Genomic DNA, 17,809 nt, shown 5'->3' with positions numbered 1-17,809 from the left:
CCTCAAAAGAAGCGACAGAGCGATATCTACTGAACACCGAGCGGCGTCTAGCCAAAGACCCCACTCAAGCCACTGTGTACCGCGCTGAGATCGACAAGCTGATCACAGCGGGACACATAAAGAAAATTGACATTCAAGAGGCCGACCAGACGATCGAATCTTGGTACGTGCCCCACCACAAGGTCCACCACAAGGGCAAGGATCGCATTGTATTCAACTGCAGCTACCAGATCGGACTACAGAATCTGAATAAAGAACTCTTGCCCGGCCCAACACTCGGCCCCTCTCTCCTCGGCGTACTACTACGTTTCCGCCAAGACAAGGTGGCCATCAGCGGCGACATCAAAGGGATGTTCCTGCAGGTGAGACTAGTGGAGGAGGACAAGCCCTTGCTGCGGTTCCTATGGAGAGAGAGGATCAAAGATGAGCAACCATCCATCTACCAATGGGAGGTCCTCCCCTTCGGAACCACATGCAGCCCATGCTGTGCTACGTTCGCACTGCAAAAACATGTGACAGAAGACCCTGAAGCTGACGAGGAGGTCAGACAAAGTGTAGAGAGGAGTTTCTACGTGGACAACTGTCTGCAAAGCGTATCGACGCCAGAAGAAGCCGAAGCCCTCCTACTCAAGCTCCGCGCCTCACTGATCAAAGGCGGCTTTGATCTCCGGCAGTGGGCCAGCAGTGACCCTCAAGTACTTCGCAGCCTCTCCCCAGAGACAAAGGCAGCAAGCAGCAAGACCTGGATGGCGACCATCCCAGGTGAAGCACAGGAAATGACATTGGGCCTAGTCTGGCGCTTCAAAACAGACTCGCTCCATTACAAATACACACCCCTGACCACGGAGCAGGGAAGGTCGACCCCTCTACCGACCAACACTCGCAAGGCAATACGACCCGCTGGGGTGTATCCTACCTTACACCACCCGGGTGAAAATGATTGTACGAGAGCTGTGGGACAAGGAACAGGGCTGGGACGACCCCATACATACCCGATCACCTAGCTTCCACCTGGAGAGAGTGGGAGAGAGAACTCAACTCGCTCCAAAATGTGAACATACGCCGAAGCTACTTCCCACCCACAGTGTGGCTGGAGACGTGCCAGATGGACCTGCACGTCTTCAGCGACGCCTCAGAAGTGGCCTACGGTTCGGTGGCTTACTTGCGGGCCCGAGAGGAGGGAGGAGAAATACACACAGCCTTCATCCTGGCTCGCTCAAGGATAGCCCCCCGCAAGCAACAATCGATCCCACGTCTAGAGCTCTGCGCAGCTCTGGTAGGCGCGCAACTCGCCACGTTAATCCAACGTGAACTCACCATCCCGGTGCAAAGAACAATCTTGTGGTCAGACTCCATGACCGTACTCACATGGATCCAGTCCGATTCTTGTAGATACAAGGTCTTCGTGGGAGTCAGAATCACAGAGATCCAAGACTTAGTAGGATCAGCGTGCTGGAGGTACGTGGACACGAAACAGAACCCAGCCGATGTCATCACACGGGGGATGTCCCTAGATGACCTCACACGTCACAATATCTACAGTGACGGTCCTGAGTTCCTCAAGCTCCCGGAGGAAGAGTGGCCTACCCCCACCCCTCGGGAGGCTAGTCAAGAGGAGGCAGAGATCAAGAAATCTATGTTCTGTGGGTTGACGCACACCCCAGTCCCCACTGACCCTAACATAGACGACTGCCTCACCTTTGAGAGTGCGCAGCTAAAGACATTCCTGTGGCACCACCCTGAGGTTCCCCCCACTACCGACATTAACGCAGCTAACTACGAAGAGGCAGAACTCCTTCTGCTAAAGCGAGCCCAAAGAGACTCGTTCCCCGACGAGCTAGACTGCCTGCAGGGAATAAAGCCAATCCCGTCAGACAGCAGACTGCTCCACTTGGCCCCCGAGCGTGACACCCATGGCCTCATCAGGGTGGGTGGTCGTCTGAGACGGGCCCCGGACTTAACGGATGACGTCAAGTTTCCTATAGTCCTCAACAGCCGACACAAGGTCACTGAGCTCATCATAAAGAAATACGACGAGGATGTGCACCACGCTGGAGCAGAGAGAGTCTTCGCTGAGATCCGATGTCGCTATTGGATACTGAACGGAAGAGAAGCAGTACGTCGCTTCCAGCGTACTCGACCAGACTGTCGCCAGTGGCGAGCACAGCCCAGTATACCCAGGATGGCCGACCTGCCTCGCCGTCACACCCGACCCGTGGCAAGGCTGATAGAATTGCAGAGGCTCCCTGACTCCCCTGATGACGATCATGACCCACTGACTTTGTAGATTGCCCTACTCCCCACAACAGACACTGAGCAGTTGACTGGACTATTAATCTGTCTTCCTTTAACTAATTAGGTGCAGACTAATTAGGAGGCGGCTGTTGTGAAGGGCCAGATTAAACTGAGAATATGTATTTATCGTTTGATATACTTTGTATATTATTTATATATATACACGGAATATCCCTTTACCTGCGTTCAGACCAGAGTAATATTCGCTCTCCTATTGGACAGCGCCCCCAGGCGCCAGCGCGCAAGCCCCCAACGGCAAGTTCAAAGACAACTGCAGGCATGTCAGAACATGCCCAGAGTCAGCATAGTAATACGAGACAAGGACTGAGGTTGGGACTAGATATTCACTTAAGTATATATATTGGCGCAGGTGTAAACAGCAGTAGTTCATTAGTCCATCAGTCGTCTAAGTAGCTGTTTCATCAAGTTCGGTGATACAGTGAAGTGAGCAACCTTGCGTCTAAATAGAGCATTGAGAACCGCGTGCAAATAGAATGTTAAAGTGTCAGAGTTTAATGAAGTAACGTTGAGTTCGACTTAATCTAATGTGAAGTAAATAGTCGTTCATTTATTGTATATCGTGCGGCCACAGTTCTTCCGTGTGTAGCATTACCCATCGGTTCGTCGTGTCTTTAGCTAGTGCACTTAACCAGGCTGTGTGGCCTAAATACGTCGCCCACACCCGAGGAGTCCTAGGCGGAGAACCGTTGGACATGTACACAGGAGAATCGGCGTCGGCGATTGCAGAACCATTCCTGGTTGGATTATATTGATTTGGGACGTGACCACCGGAGAAGAGTATCGTTGATTTCCACTGTCGTTTGGGATTCAACCTCGTGAGGATTACAACTCGGGCCTGCCTCGTGGACGGGGCTGGCTGGCTGTCATCAATGCTGTCGAGCATTTTGGATTACAACTATTGCTTTTGCTGCTGATCAAGGGAGTTTACAAGAACCGACTCCTGTACCTGGAGCCTCTTTATTCCTCATTGAATCAGACGGAGTACCCGAACATTCCTCTACCCTCCAGGCCTTACACCCCGGAGGGAACCCATTGTCTCCAGTTGGTACCGGTGTTGCCCTATATAATTGCTACTATACAACAGGTGGCGTCAGTTTAGACCCATCGTGGGATTCCTGCTATTCTTAGTGACTTATGCTCTTGACTGACTTTATGTATATTCTTCGCCATACAAGCGCGACCCTAATTCTCATTCTGTAACCTAACGTTGCCTAATAATAATAAATTACCCTCCAATAGTATTTCTGTGTCAATGCCGTGTTCTTGTGGGTGTTCACCATCTATATTTGATGTACTGTCTGGCCAGTAATTAAAGTACATAACTAGCAGTGGTTTAATCTATCACAATCTTTAATACAGTCAGGGTTTTGTAACCCCTCAGTTACACCTTGCATGGACTGTTTGTGTACTTTCTTACAGTATGATTTTATTATGATCCCCATTAGCTGATGCAAAACATCAGCTACTCTTCCTGGGGTCCACACATAACATATAAACATGTTACAGATAAGACATGTTCAGACAAGCAACCAAGTGGAATTAAAAATCAGAAAGTGACAATATACTTTCTATCAAACATATTACATGATACCGCATTCCTAAACATAATGGAATCATACATAGTACAATATACATGACATAACACTATATATTAAATATGCACTCAATTGACAAGCAGTGAGAAACCATATACTCTTACCACCTATTTGATAGCCTACTAATATTCCTGTCACTAAAAATACAATAAAGTAAAAATAAAAGTAACTATGGGTATGTGTGTGTGTCTACATGTACATAATGTGCAGGCGTAGGGCTGTTAGATGTTGTTTCAGTTGTCTTTTAAAGCCTGTATTGTAAACAAAAAGCTAAATGTAGCTATGTTTCTTGTATACGGTACATACTCATAAAGGTAGGACTAATTTCAGTTTTTTTAATCCATATATAGGCCACATTAAACCTTCCACTTACTCAAACGAAGTCGAGGTCACCCACACTACAGGCCACCACCAACAAAAGACTGTGTTTACCAACACCGAAAAGTCACCCATTTATAACAAAACGCGTCACCCCAGATGACTCATCTTTCGTTCAGTCCCTTGTCAGGTAGCTCGGCTCGCTGGAAAACGAGATTTTGTCGGATTCTAATTTACTCTAAATAATTGTAAGAGATAAATACAGGAAAGAGGTAGCTGCACAACAGTGGTGACGGCACACATTATTGTTTTGGAGCGTCCACAAATTAACCACGTTTCTCCAAATAGTTTGATTCTGACTGGACATGTGTCTACTAGCTGGGACATTTGGCGTTAGATTTCTGCAATATTCATAGTTGTGTATTTTAACTATTTTATGCGAAGAGAAAACACAAGCGACAGAGCATTTTGACAGCACAGAGGAGAACCGGGCTGGTTGAGTCTACATGGCTCTCATGCAGTGTTTAAGACCAGCCCCCCGCCTCGGCCACACTATCAGTCTGTTGACACTCCTAGTTACTTCAGCTTTTGTTTCGCAGCAGAGAACGAGAGAATAATGGCAGAAGTCGCCCCAGCTCCAGCTCCCGCCGCTCCGGCTAAGGCTGCCAAGAAGAAGGCAGCTCCCAGACCCAAGAAGGCAGGTCCCAGCGTCAGTGACTTGGTCGTCGAGGCAGTGTCTGCTTCTAAAGAGAGGAGCGGCGTGTCTCTTGCTGCCGTAAAGAAGGCTCTGGCTGCCGGTGGCTACGACGTGGATAAGAACAAGGCTCGTGTGAAGACTGCCATCAAGAGTCTGGTGACGAAGGGAACCCTGGTCCAGGTCAAGGGTACCGGAGCCTCCGGCTCTTTCAAGATCAACAAGGCTGAGGTTAAAGCCAAGAAGCCAGCGGCCAAGAAACCAGTCACCGCCAAAAAGCCACTGCGGTCAAGTGAGCCGTCTTTTGCTTTTGCGTGGTCAAATCAGCCGCTCTTGTTTTTCGAGTGCGCGATTAGTTCCAGGTTTACGGTAATGCATTCAAACAACCCTGGGACGCTGTTGTAATGAACCGACGTGACTTTTGTCACAGTCTCACAAGTAGATCTTACAGAAATACTTAATATGACATTGAATGCGCATCAAATCAATAGGACGTTTAGTCTAATCAATAGGACGTTTCGTATGTGCAGTATTATTGAACATCGAATCAATAGGACGCGCAGTATATTCAACCACTAAACTAAAGCTACAGACAATTCCACAGAGGAACACTTCCGGTGAGGATTTCAAAGTAAAGGATGGCATGTGGTTCATTTCTATTATTTCATAAGTAGTTTATTACACTGCCATGTTTGTACTTAATACTTCTCAAGACTACTTGCACAAATAATATTAACTACTTTTACTGTGTACTTTGAGTAATTTGAGTTTCAAAGTCCTTTTTATAGAACAATGAGTATTTTCAACTAACTTTGATGTGGGATAAAAACAATTCTTCCCATAAGCACTTTATGAAACTGCCATGGTTGTACTTAGTACCTCTTAGACTACTTGTACAAATTATATGAAATATTTTTACTGTGTACTTTTTGAGTAATTAGAGTTTTAATGTTCTCAGAATCAGCATTTTCGACTAACTTTGATGTTGAATAAAAACAATTCTTCCCATAAGCACTTTATGAAACTGCCATGGTTGTACTTAGTACCTCTTAGACTACTTGTACAAATTATATGAAATATTTTTACTGTGTACTTTTTGAGTAATTAGAGTTTTAATGTCCTCAGAATCAGCATTTTCGACTAACTTTGATGTTGGATAAAAACAATTCTTCCCATAAGCACTTTATGAAACTGCCATGGTTGTACTTAGTACCTCTTAGACTACTTGTACAAATTATATGAAATATTTTTACTGTGTACTTTTTGAGTAATTATAGTTTTAATGTCCTCAGAATCAGCATTTTCGACTAACTTTGATGTTGGATAAAAACAATTCTTCCCATAAGCACTTTATGAAACTGCCATGGTTGTACTTAGTACCTCTTAGACTACTTGTACAAATTATATGAAATATTTTTACTGTGTACTTTTTGAGTAATTAGAGTTTTAATGTCCTCAGAATCAGCATTTTCGACTAACTTTGATGTGGGATAAAAACAATTCTTCCCATAAGCACTTTATGAAACTGCCATGGTTGTACTTAGTACCTCTTAGACTACTTGTACAAATTATATGAAATATTTTTACTGTGTACTTTTTGAGTAATTTCAGTTTCAAAGTCCTCAGAATCAGCATTTTCGACTAACTTTGATGTTGGATAAAAACAATTCTTCCCATAAGCACTTTATGAAACTGCCATGGTTGTACTTAGTACCTCTTAGACTACTTGTACAAATTATATGAAATATTTTTACTGTGTACTTTTTGAGTAATTTCAGTTTCAAAGTCCTCAGAATCAGCATTTTCGACTAACTTTGATGTGGGATAAAAACAATTCTTCCCATAAGCACTTTATGAAACTGCCATGGTTGTACTTAGTACCTCTTAGACTACTTGTACAAATTATATGAAATATTTTTACTGTGTACTTTTTGAGTAATTTCAGTTTCAAAGTCCTCAGAATCAGCATTTTCGACTAACTTTGATGTTGGATAAAAACAATTCTTCCCATAAGCACTTTATGAAACTGCCATGGTTGTACTTAGTACCTCTTAGACTACTTGTACAAATTATATGAAATATTTTTACTGTGTACTTTTTGAGTAATTTCAGTTTCAAAGTCCTCAGAATCAGCATTTTCGACTAACTTTGATGTGGGATAAAAAAAGATTTTCCCATAAGCACTTTATGAAACTGCCATGGTTGTACTTAGTACCTCTTAGACTACTTGTACAAATTATATGAAATATTTTTACTGTGTACTTTTTGAGTAATTTCAGTTTCAAAGTCCTCAGAATCAGCATTTTCGACTAACTTTGATGTGGGATAAAAAAAGATTTTCCCATAAGCACTTTATGAAACTGCCATGGTTGTACTTAGTACCTCTTAGACTACTTGTACAAATTATATGAAATATTTTTACTGTGTACTTTTTGAGTAATTAGAGTTTTAATGTCCTCAGAATCAGCATTTTCGACTAACTTTGATGTGGGATAAAAACAATTCTTCCCATAAGCACTTTATGAAACTGCCATGGTTGTACTTAGTACCTCTTAGACTACTTGTACAAATTATATGAAATATTTTTACTGTGTACTTTTTGAGTAATTTCAGTTTCAAAGTCCTCAGAATCAGCATTTTCGACTAACTTTGATGTGGGATAAAAAAAGATTTTCCCATAAGCACTTTATGAAACTGCCATGGTTGTACTTAGTACCTCTTAGACTACTTGTACAAATTATATGAAATATTTTTACTGTGTACTTTTTGAGTAATTAGAGTTTTAATGTCCTCAGAATCAGCATTTTCGACTAACTTTGATGTTGGATAAAAACAATTCTTCCCATAAGCACTTTATGAAACTGCCATGGTTGTACTTAGTACCTCTTAGACTACTTGTACAAATTATATGAAATATTTTTACTGTGTACTTTTTGAGTAATTAGAGTTTTAATGTCCTCAGAATCAGCATTTTCGACTAACTTTGATGTGGGATAAAAAAAGATTTTCCCATAAGCACTTTATGAAACTGCCATGGTTGTACTTAGTACCTCTTAGACTACTTGTACAAATTATATGAAATATTTTTACTGTGTACTTTTTGAGTAATTTCAGTTTCAAAGTCCTCAGAATCAGCATTTTCGACTAACTTTGATGTTGGATAAAAACAATTCTTCCCATAAGCACTTTATGAAACTGCCATGGTTGTACTTAGTACCTCTTAGACTACTTGTACAAATTATATGAAATATTTTTACTGTGTACTTTTTGAGTAATTAGAGTTTTAATGTCCTCAGAATCAGCATTTTCGACTAACTTTGATGTGGGATAAAAACAATTCTTCCCATAAGCACTTTATGAAACTGCCATGGTTGTACTTAGTACCTCTTAGACTACTTGTACAAATTATATGAAATATTTTTACTGTGTACTTTTTGAGTAATTTCAGTTTCAAAGTCCTCAGAATCAGCATTTTCGACTAACTTTGATGTGGGATAAAAAAAGATTTTCCCATAAGGACTTTATGAAACTGCCATGGTTGTACTTAGTACCTCTTAGACTACTTGTACAAATTATATGAGATATTTTTTATCCCACATCAAAGTTAGTCGAAAATGCTGATTCTGGGGACTTTGAAACTCAAATTACTCAAAAAGTACACAGTAAAAATATTTCATATAATTTGTACAAGTAGTCTAAGAGGTACTAAGTACAACCATGGCAGTTTCATAAAGTGCTTATGGGAAAATCTTTTTTTATCCCACATCAAAGTTAGTCGAAAATGCTGATTCTGGGGACTTTGAAACTCAAATTACTCAAAAAGTACACAGTAAAAATATTTCATATAATTTGTACAAGTAGTCTAAGAGGTACTAAGTACAACCATGGCAGTTTCATAAAGTGCTTATGGGAAAATCTTTTTTTATCCCACATCAAAGTTAGTCGAAAATGCTGATTCTGAGGACTTTGAAACTCAAATTACTCAAAAAGTACACAGTAAAAATATTTCATATAATTTGTACAAGTAGTCTAAGAGGTACTAAGTACAACCATGGCAGTTTCATAAAGTGCTTATGGGAAAATCTTTTTTTATCCCACATCAAAGTTAGTCGAAAATGCTGATTCTGGGGACTTTGAAACTCAAATTACTCAAAAAGTACACAGTAAAAATATTTCATATAATTTGTACAAGTAGTCTAAGAGGTACTAAGTACAACCATGGCAGTTTCATAAAGTGCTTATGGGAAAATCTTTTTTTATCCCACATCAAAGTTAGTCGAAAATGCTGATTCTGAGGACATTAAAACTCTAATTACTCAAAAAGTACACAGTAAAAATATTTCATATAATTTGTACAAGTAGTCTAAGAGGTACTAAGTACAACCATGGCAGTTTCATAAAGTGCTTACGGGAAAATCTTTTTTTATCCCACATCAAAGTTAGTCGAAAATGCTGATTCTGAGGACTTTGAAACTGAAATTACTCAAAAAGTACACAGTAAAAATATTTCATATAATTTGTACAAGTAGTCTAAGAGGTACTAAGTACAACCATGGCAGTTTCATAAAGTGCTTATGGGAAGAATTGTTTTTATCCCACATCAAAGTTAGTCGAAAATGCTGATTCTGAGGACATTAAAACTCTAATTACTCAAAAAGTACACAGTAAAAATATTTCATATAATTTGTACAAGTAGTCTAAGAGGTACTAAGTACAACCATGGCAGTTTCATAAAGTGCTTATGGGAAAATCTTTTTTTATCCCACATCAAAGTTAGTCGAAAATGCTGATTCTGGGGACTTTGAAACTCAAATTACTCAAAGTACACAGTAAAAATATTTCATATAATTTGTACAGGTAGTCTAAGAGGTACTAAGTACAACCATGGCAGTTTCATAAAGTGCTTATGGGAAAATCTTTTTTTATCCCACATCAAAGTTAGTCGAAAATGCTGATTCTGAGGACTTTGAAACTCAAATTACTCAAAGTACACAGTAAAAATATTTCATATAATTTGTACAAGTAGTCTAAGAGGTACTAAGTACAACCATGGCAGTTTCATAAAGTGCTTATGGGAAAATCTTTTTTTATCCCACATCAAAGTTAGTCGAAAATGCTGATTCTGGGGACTTTGAAACTCAAATTACTCAAAAAGTACACAGTAAAAATATTTCATATAATTTGTACAGGTAGTCTAAGAGGTACTAAGTACAACCATGGCAGTTTCATAAAGTGCTTATGGGAAGAATTGTTTTTATCCCACATCAAAGTTAGTCGAAAATGCTGATTCTGAGGACTTTGAAACTCAAATTACTCAAAAAGTACACAGTAAAAATATTTCATATAATTTGTACAAGTAGTCTAAGAGGTACTAAGTACAACCATGGCAGTTTCATAAAGTGCTTATGGGAAAATCTTTTTTTATCCCACATCAAAGTTAGTCGAAAATGCTGATTCTGGGGACTTTGAAACTCAAATTACTCAAAAAGTACACAGTAAAAATATTTCATATAATTTGTACAAGTAGTCTAAGAGGTACTAAGTACAACCATGGCAGTTTCATAAAGTGCTTATGGGAAAATCTTTTTTTATCCCACATCAAAGTTAGTCGAAAATGCTGATTCTGGGGACTTTGAAACTCAAATTACTCAAAAAGTACACAGTAAAAATATTTCATATAATTTGTACAGGTAGTCTAAGAGGTACTAAGTACAACCATGGCAGTTTCATAAAGTGCTTATGGGAAGAATTGTTTTTATCCCACATCAAAGTTAGTCGAAAATGCTGATTCTGAGGACTTTGAAACTCAAATTACTCAAAAAGTACACAGTAAAAATATTTCATATAATTTGTACAAGTAGTCTAAGAGGTACTAAGTACAACCATGGCAGTTTCATAAAGTGCTTATGGGAAAATCTTTTTTTATCCCACATCAAAGTTAGTCGAAAATGCTGATTCTGGGGACTTTGAAACTCAAATTACTCAAAAAGTACACAGTAAAAATATTTCATATAATTTGTACAAGTAGTCTAAGAGGTACTAAGTACAACCATGGCAGTTTCATAAAGTGCTTACGGGAAAATCTTTTTTTATCCCACATCAAAGTTAGTCGAAAATGCTGATTCTGAGGACTTTGAAACTGAAATTACTCAAAAAGTACACAGTAAAAATATTTCATATAATTTGTACAAGTAGTCTAAGAGGTACTAAGTACAACCATGGCAGTTTCATAAAGTGCTTATGGGAAGAATTGTTTTTATCCCACATCAAAGTTAGTCGAAAATGCTGATTCTGAGGACATTAAAACTCTAATTACTCAAAAAGTACACAGTAAAAATATTTCATATAATTTGTACAAGTAGTCTAAGAGGTACTAAGTACAACCATGGCAGTTTCATAAAGTGCTTATGGGAAAATCTTTTTTTATCCCACATCAAAGTTAGTCGAAAATGCTGATTCTGGGGACTTTGAAACTCAAATTACTCAAAGTACACAGTAAAAATATTTCATATAATTTGTACAGGTAGTCTAAGAGGTACTAAGTACAACCATGGCAGTTTCATAAAGTGCTTATGGGAAAATCTTTTTTTATCCCACATCAAAGTTAGTCGAAAATGCTGATTCTGAGGACTTTGAAACTCAAATTACTCAAAGTACACAGTAAAAATATTTCATATAATTTGTACAAGTAGTCTAAGAGGTACTAAGTACAACCATGGCAGTTTCATAAAGTGCTTATGGGAAAATCTTTTTTTATCCCACATCAAAGTTAGTCGAAAATGCTGATTCTGGGGACTTTGAAACTCAAATTACTCAAAAAGTACACAGTAAAAATATTTCATATAATTTGTACAGGTAGTCTAAGAGGTACTAAGTACAACCATGGCAGTTTCATAAAGTGCTTATGGGAAGAATTGTTTTTATCCCACATCAAAGTTAGTCGAAAATGCTGATTCTGAGGACTTTGAAACTCAAATTACTCAAAAAGTACACAGTAAAAATATTTCATATAATTTGTACAAGTAGTCTAAGAGGTACTAAGTACAACCATGGCAGTTTCATAAAGTGCTTATGGGAAAATCTTTTTTTATCCCACATCAAAGTTAGTCGAAAATGCTGATTCTGGGGACTTTGAAACTCAAATTACTCAAAAAGTACACAGTAAAAATATTTCATATAATTTGTACAAGTAGTCTAAGAGGTACTAAGTACAACCATGGCAGTTTCATAAAGTGCTTATGGGAAAATCTTTTTTTATCCCACATCAAAGTTAGTCGAAAATGCTGATTCTGGGGACTTTGAAACTCAAATTACTCAAAAAGTACACAGTAAAAATATTTCATATAATTTGTACAAGTAGTCTAAGAGGTACTAAGTACAACCATGGCAGTTTCATAAAGTGCTTATGGGAAAATCTTTTTTTATCCCACATCAAAGTTAGTCGAAAATGCTGATTCTGGGGACTTTGAAACTCAAATTACTCAAAGTACACAGTAAAAATATTTCATATAATTTGTACAGGTAGTCTAAGAGGTACTAAGTACAACCATGGCAGTTTCATAAAGTGCTTATGGGAAAATCTTTTTTTATCCCACATCAAAGTTAGTCGAAAATGCTGATTCTGGGGACTTTGAAACTCAAATTACTCAAAAAGTACACAGTAAAAATATTTCATATAATTTGTACAAGTAGTCTAAGAGGTACTAAGTACAACCATGGCAGTTTCATAAAGTGCTTATGGGAAAATCTTTTTTTATCCCACATCAAAGTTAGTCGAAAATGCTGATTCTGGGGACTTTGAAACTCAAATTACTCAAAAAGTACACAGTAAAAATATTTCATATAATTTGTACAGGTAGTCTAAGAGGTACTAAGTACAACCATGGCAGTTTCATAAAGTGCTTATGGGAAAATCTTTTTTTATCCCACATCAAAGTTAGTCGAAAATGCTGATTCTGAGGACTTTGAAACTCAAATTACTCAAAGTACACAGTAAAAATATTTCATATAATTTGTACAAGTAGTCTAAGAGGTACTAAGTACAACCATGGCAGTTTCATAAAGTGCTTATGGGAAAATCTTTTTTTATCCCACATCAAAGTTAGTCGAAAATGCTGATTCTGGGGACTTTGAAACTCAAATTACTCAAAAAGTACACAGTAAAAATATTTCATATAATTTGTACATGTAGTCTAAGAGGTACTAAGTACAACCATGGCAGTTTCATAAAGTGCTTATGGGAAAATCTTTTTTTTATCCCACATCAAAGTTAGTCTAAAATGCTGATTCTGAGGACTTTGAAACTCAAATTACTCAAAAAGTACACAGTAAAAATATTTCATATAATTTGTACAAGTAGTCTAAGAGGTACTAAGTACAACCATGGCAGTTTCATAAAGTGCTTATGGGAAAATCTTTTTTTATCCCACATCAAATTTAGTCGAAAATGCTGATTCTGGGGACTTTGAAACTCAAATTACTCAAAAAGTACACAGTAAAAATATTTCATATAATTTGTACAAGTAGTCTAAGAGGTACTAAGTACAACCATGGCAGTTTCATAAAGTGCTTATGGGAAAATCTTTTTTTATCCCACATCAAAGTTAGTCGAAAATGCTGATTCTGGGGACTTTGAAACTCAAATTACTCAAAAAGTACACAGTAAAAATATTTCATATAATTTGTACAAGTAGTCTAAGAGGTACTAAGTACAACCATGGCAGTTTCATAAAGTGCTTATGGGAAAATCTTTTTTTATCCCACATCAAAGTTAGTCGAAAATGCTGATTCTGGGGACTTTGAAACTCAAATTACTCAAAAAGTACACAGTAAAAATATTTCATATAATTTGTACAAGTAGTCTAAGAGGTACTAAGTACAACCATGGCAGTTTCATAAAGTGCTTATGGGAAAATCTTTTTTTATCCCACATCAAAGTTAGTCGAAAATGCTGATTCTGGGGACTTTGAAACTCAAATTACTCAAAGTACACAGTAAAAATATTTCATATAATTTGTACAGGTAGTCTAAGAGGTACTAAGTACAACCATGGCAGTTTCATAAAGTGCTTATGGGAAAATCTTTTTTTATCCCACATCAAAGTTAGTCGAAAATGCTGATTCTGAGGACTTTGAAACTCAAATTACTCAAAGTACACAGTAAAAATATTTCATATAATTTGTACAAGTAGTCTAAGAGGTACTAAGTACAACCATGGCAGTTTCATAAAGTGCTTATGGGAAAATCTTTTTTTATCCCACATCAAAGTTAGTCGAAAATGCTGATGCTGGGGACTTTGAAACTCAAATTACTCAAAAAGTACACAGTAAAAATATTTCATATAATTTGTACAAGTAGTCTAAGAGGTACTAAGTACAACCATGGCAGTTTCATAAAGTGCTTATGGGAAAATCTTTTTTTATCCCACATCAAAGTTAGTCGAAAATGCTGATTCTGAGGACTTTGAAACTCAAATTACTCAAAAAGTACACAGTAAAAATATTTCATATAATTTGTACAAGTAGTCTAAGAGGTACTAAGTACAACCATGGCAGTTTCATAAAGTGCTTATGGGAAAATCTTTTTTTATCCAACATCAAAGTTAGTCGAAAATGCTGATTCTGAGGACTTTGAAACTCAAATTACTCAAAAAGTACACAGTAAAAATATTTCATATAATTTGTACAAGTAGTCTAAGAGGTACTAAGTACAACCATGGCAGTTTCATAAAGTGCTTATGGGAAAATCTTTTTTTATCCCACATAAAAGTTAGTCAAAAATGCTGATTCTGAGGACTTTGAAACTGAAATTACTCAAAAAGTACACAGTAAAAATATTTCATATAATTTGTACAAGTAGTCTAAGAGGTACTAAGTACAACCATGGCAGTTTCATAAAGTGCTTATGGGAAAATCTTTTTTTATCCCACATCAAAGTTAGTCGAAAATGCTGATTCTGGGGACTTTGAAACTCAAATTACTCAAAAAGTACACAGTAAAAATATTTCATATAATTTGTACAAGTAGTCTAAGAGGTACTAAGTACAACCATGGCAGTTTCATAAAGTGCTTATGGGAAAATCTTTTTTTATCCCACATCAAAGTTAGTCGAAAATGCTGATTCTGGGGACTTTGAAACTCAAATTACTCAAAGTACACAGTAAAAATATTTCATATAATTTGTACAGGTAGTCTAAGAGGTACTAAGTACAACCATGGCAGTTTCATAAAGTGCTTATGGGAAAATCTTTTTTTATCCCACATCAAAGTTAGTCGAAAATGCTGATTCTGAGGACTTTGAAACTCAAATTACTCAAAAAGTACACAGTAAAGATATTTCATATAATTTGTACAAGTAGTCTAAGAGGTACTAAGTACAACCATGGCAGTTTCATAAAGTGCTTATGGGAAAATCTTTTTTTATCCCACATCAAAGTTAGTCGAAAATGCTGATTCTGGGGACTTTGAAACTCAAATTACTCAAAAAGTACACAGTAAAAATATTTCATATAATTTGTACATGTAGTCTAAGAGGTACTAAGTACAACCATGGCAGTTTCATAAAGTGCTTATGGGAAAATCTTTTTTTTATCCCACATCAAAGTTAGTCTAAAATGCTGATTCTGAGGACTTTGAAACTCAAATTACTCAAAAAGTACACAGTAAAAATATTTCATATAATTTGTACAAGTAGTCTAAGAGGTACTAAGTACAACCATGGCAGTTTCATAAAGTGCTTATGGGAAAATCTTTTTTTATCCCACATCAAATTTAGTCGAAAATGCTGATTCTGGGGACTTTGAAACTCAAATTACTCAAAAAGTACACAGTAAAAATATTTCATATAATTTGTACAGGTAGTCTAAGAGGTACTAAGTACAACCATGGCAGTTTCATAAAGTGCTTATGGGAAAATCTTTTTTTATCCCACATCAAAGTTAGTCGAAAATGCTGATTCTGAGGACTTTGAAACTCAAATTACTCAAAAAGTACACAGTAAAAATATTTCATATAATTTGTACAAGTAGTCTAAGAGGTACTAAGTACAACCATGGCAGTTTCATAAAGTGCTTATGGGAAAATCTTTTTTTATCCCACATCAAAGTTAGTCGAAAATGCGGATTCTGAGGACTTTGAAACTGAAATTACTCAAAAAGTACACAGTAAAAATATTTCATATAATTTGTACAGGTAGTCTAAGAGGTACTAAGTACAACCATGGAAGTTTCATAAACTGCTTATGGGAGAAATGGTTTTTATCCCACATCAAAGTTAGTCGAAAATACTCATTGTTCTATAAAAAGGACTTTGAAACTCAAATTACTCAAAGTACACAGTAAAAGTAGTTAATATTATTTGTGCAAGTAGTCTTGAGAAGTATTAAGTACAAACATGGCAGTGTAATAAACTACTTATGAAATAATAGAAATGAACCACATGCCATCCTTTACTTTGAAATCCTCACCGGAAGTGTTCCTCTGTGGAATTGTCGGTAGCTTTAGTTTAGTGGTCGAATATATTGATTCGATGTTCAATAATACTGCACATACGAAACGTCCTATTGATTAGACTAAACGTCCTATTGATTCGATGCGCATTCAATGTCATATTAAGTATTTCTGTAAGATCTACTTGTTGTGAGACTGTGACAAAAGTCACGTCGGTTCATTACAACAGCGTCCCAGGCTTGTTTTAATGCATTACCGTAAACCTGGAACTAATCGCGCACTCGAAAAACAAGAGCGGCTGATTTGACCACGCAAAAGCAAAAGACGGCTCACTTGACCGCAGTAAAAAGCCTAAGAAGCCTGTTGCAGCTAAGAAGGCTGTTGCAGCCAAGAAGTCTCCCAAGAAAGTCAAGAAGGTCGCAGCCAAGAGCCCCAAGAAGGTAGTAGCCAAGAGCCCCAAGAAGGTAGTAGCCAAGAGTCCCAAGAAGGTAGTAGCCAAGAGTCCCAAGAAGGTAGTAGCCAAGAGTCCCAAGAAGGTAGTAGCCAAGAGTCCCAAGAAGGTAGTAGCCAAGAGTCCCAAGAAGGCGAAAAAGCCTGTTGCTCCCAAGAAGGCTCCAGCGAAGAAGGCTGCCAAGCCCAAAGCGAAGAAAGCAGCTCCCAAGAAGAAGTAAGCGTCCAAGCAGAACATTGTTCACATCAAAAGGCTCTTTTAAGAGCCAACCACTATTTCCCATGAAGGAACAATGCATTCTAGTAATAGTCTACATTGAGGGGAAGGGGTCTTCTAATTATACAAAACATGCATTTCATTTTTCGATCTGTAATTTGAACCAGACGGGGAACATTGAGTCTCACTCCGTCCAAGCCAATTTTTATACAAGCATAATCTAATTAATGATTAATTAAAATAGAAATCGCCCAGGACTTCAAGACCGACCTGCGCTTCCAGAGCTCTGCTGTCATGGCTCTTCAGGAGGCTAGTGAGGCTTATCTGGTCGGCCTGTTTGAGGACACCAACCTGTGCGCGATCCACGCCAAGAGGGTGACCATCATGCCCAAAGACATCCAGCTGGCCCGCTGCATCCGTGGAGAGTGTGCCTAAATAAGACTCCTCGTATATTCACTACCAAAAAAGGCTCTTTTAAGAGCCACCTCAATAACTAAAGTATATTCCTTATTCAATTATATATATATTATGCATTCTTTTAAAAATATGTTTACAAAACTAATCTTTTAGTTATTATACAATGTTTACGTGGTTTTAGTTTATTTGATTTATTTCAAAGGGACAAATATATGGCGATCTAAATGCCTGTATCAGTGTAATACAATGAGTTGGTGTACAAGGTACATGCATGCCCTCACTAATAGTTGTGAGTATATAACTCCTAAATGGCACATGTAGAACTAGACTAAATCGGTTGATAATCATCATCCCTC

General features: G+C 37.6%; 1 protein-coding gene across 1 annotated transcript; it reads left to right on the top strand.

Moving 5' to 3' along the window:
• Positions 1-4,845: 4,845 nt before the first annotated feature.
• On the top strand, positions 4,846-17,040 carry LOC311238339 (histone H1.4-like; the record flags this gene model as incomplete). Its single annotated transcript, XM_084326372.1, has 2 exons — positions 4,846-5,210; positions 16,713-17,040. 2 exons carry the CDS (start codon positions 4,846-4,848, stop codon positions 17,038-17,040), a joined length of 693 nt encoding a protein of 230 aa, XP_084182498.1.
• Positions 17,041-17,809: the final 769 nt, after the last annotated feature.

Source organism: Notolepis coatsorum, assembly GCF_963971535.1.
Source record: "Notolepis coatsorum genome assembly, chromosome: 12".
Taxonomy (NCBI): Eukaryota; Metazoa; Chordata; class Actinopteri; order Aulopiformes; family Paralepididae; genus Notolepis; species Notolepis coatsorum.
The sequence above is the reverse complement of the archived record's forward strand: the minus strand, read 5'-3'. Positions and strand labels throughout refer to the sequence as shown.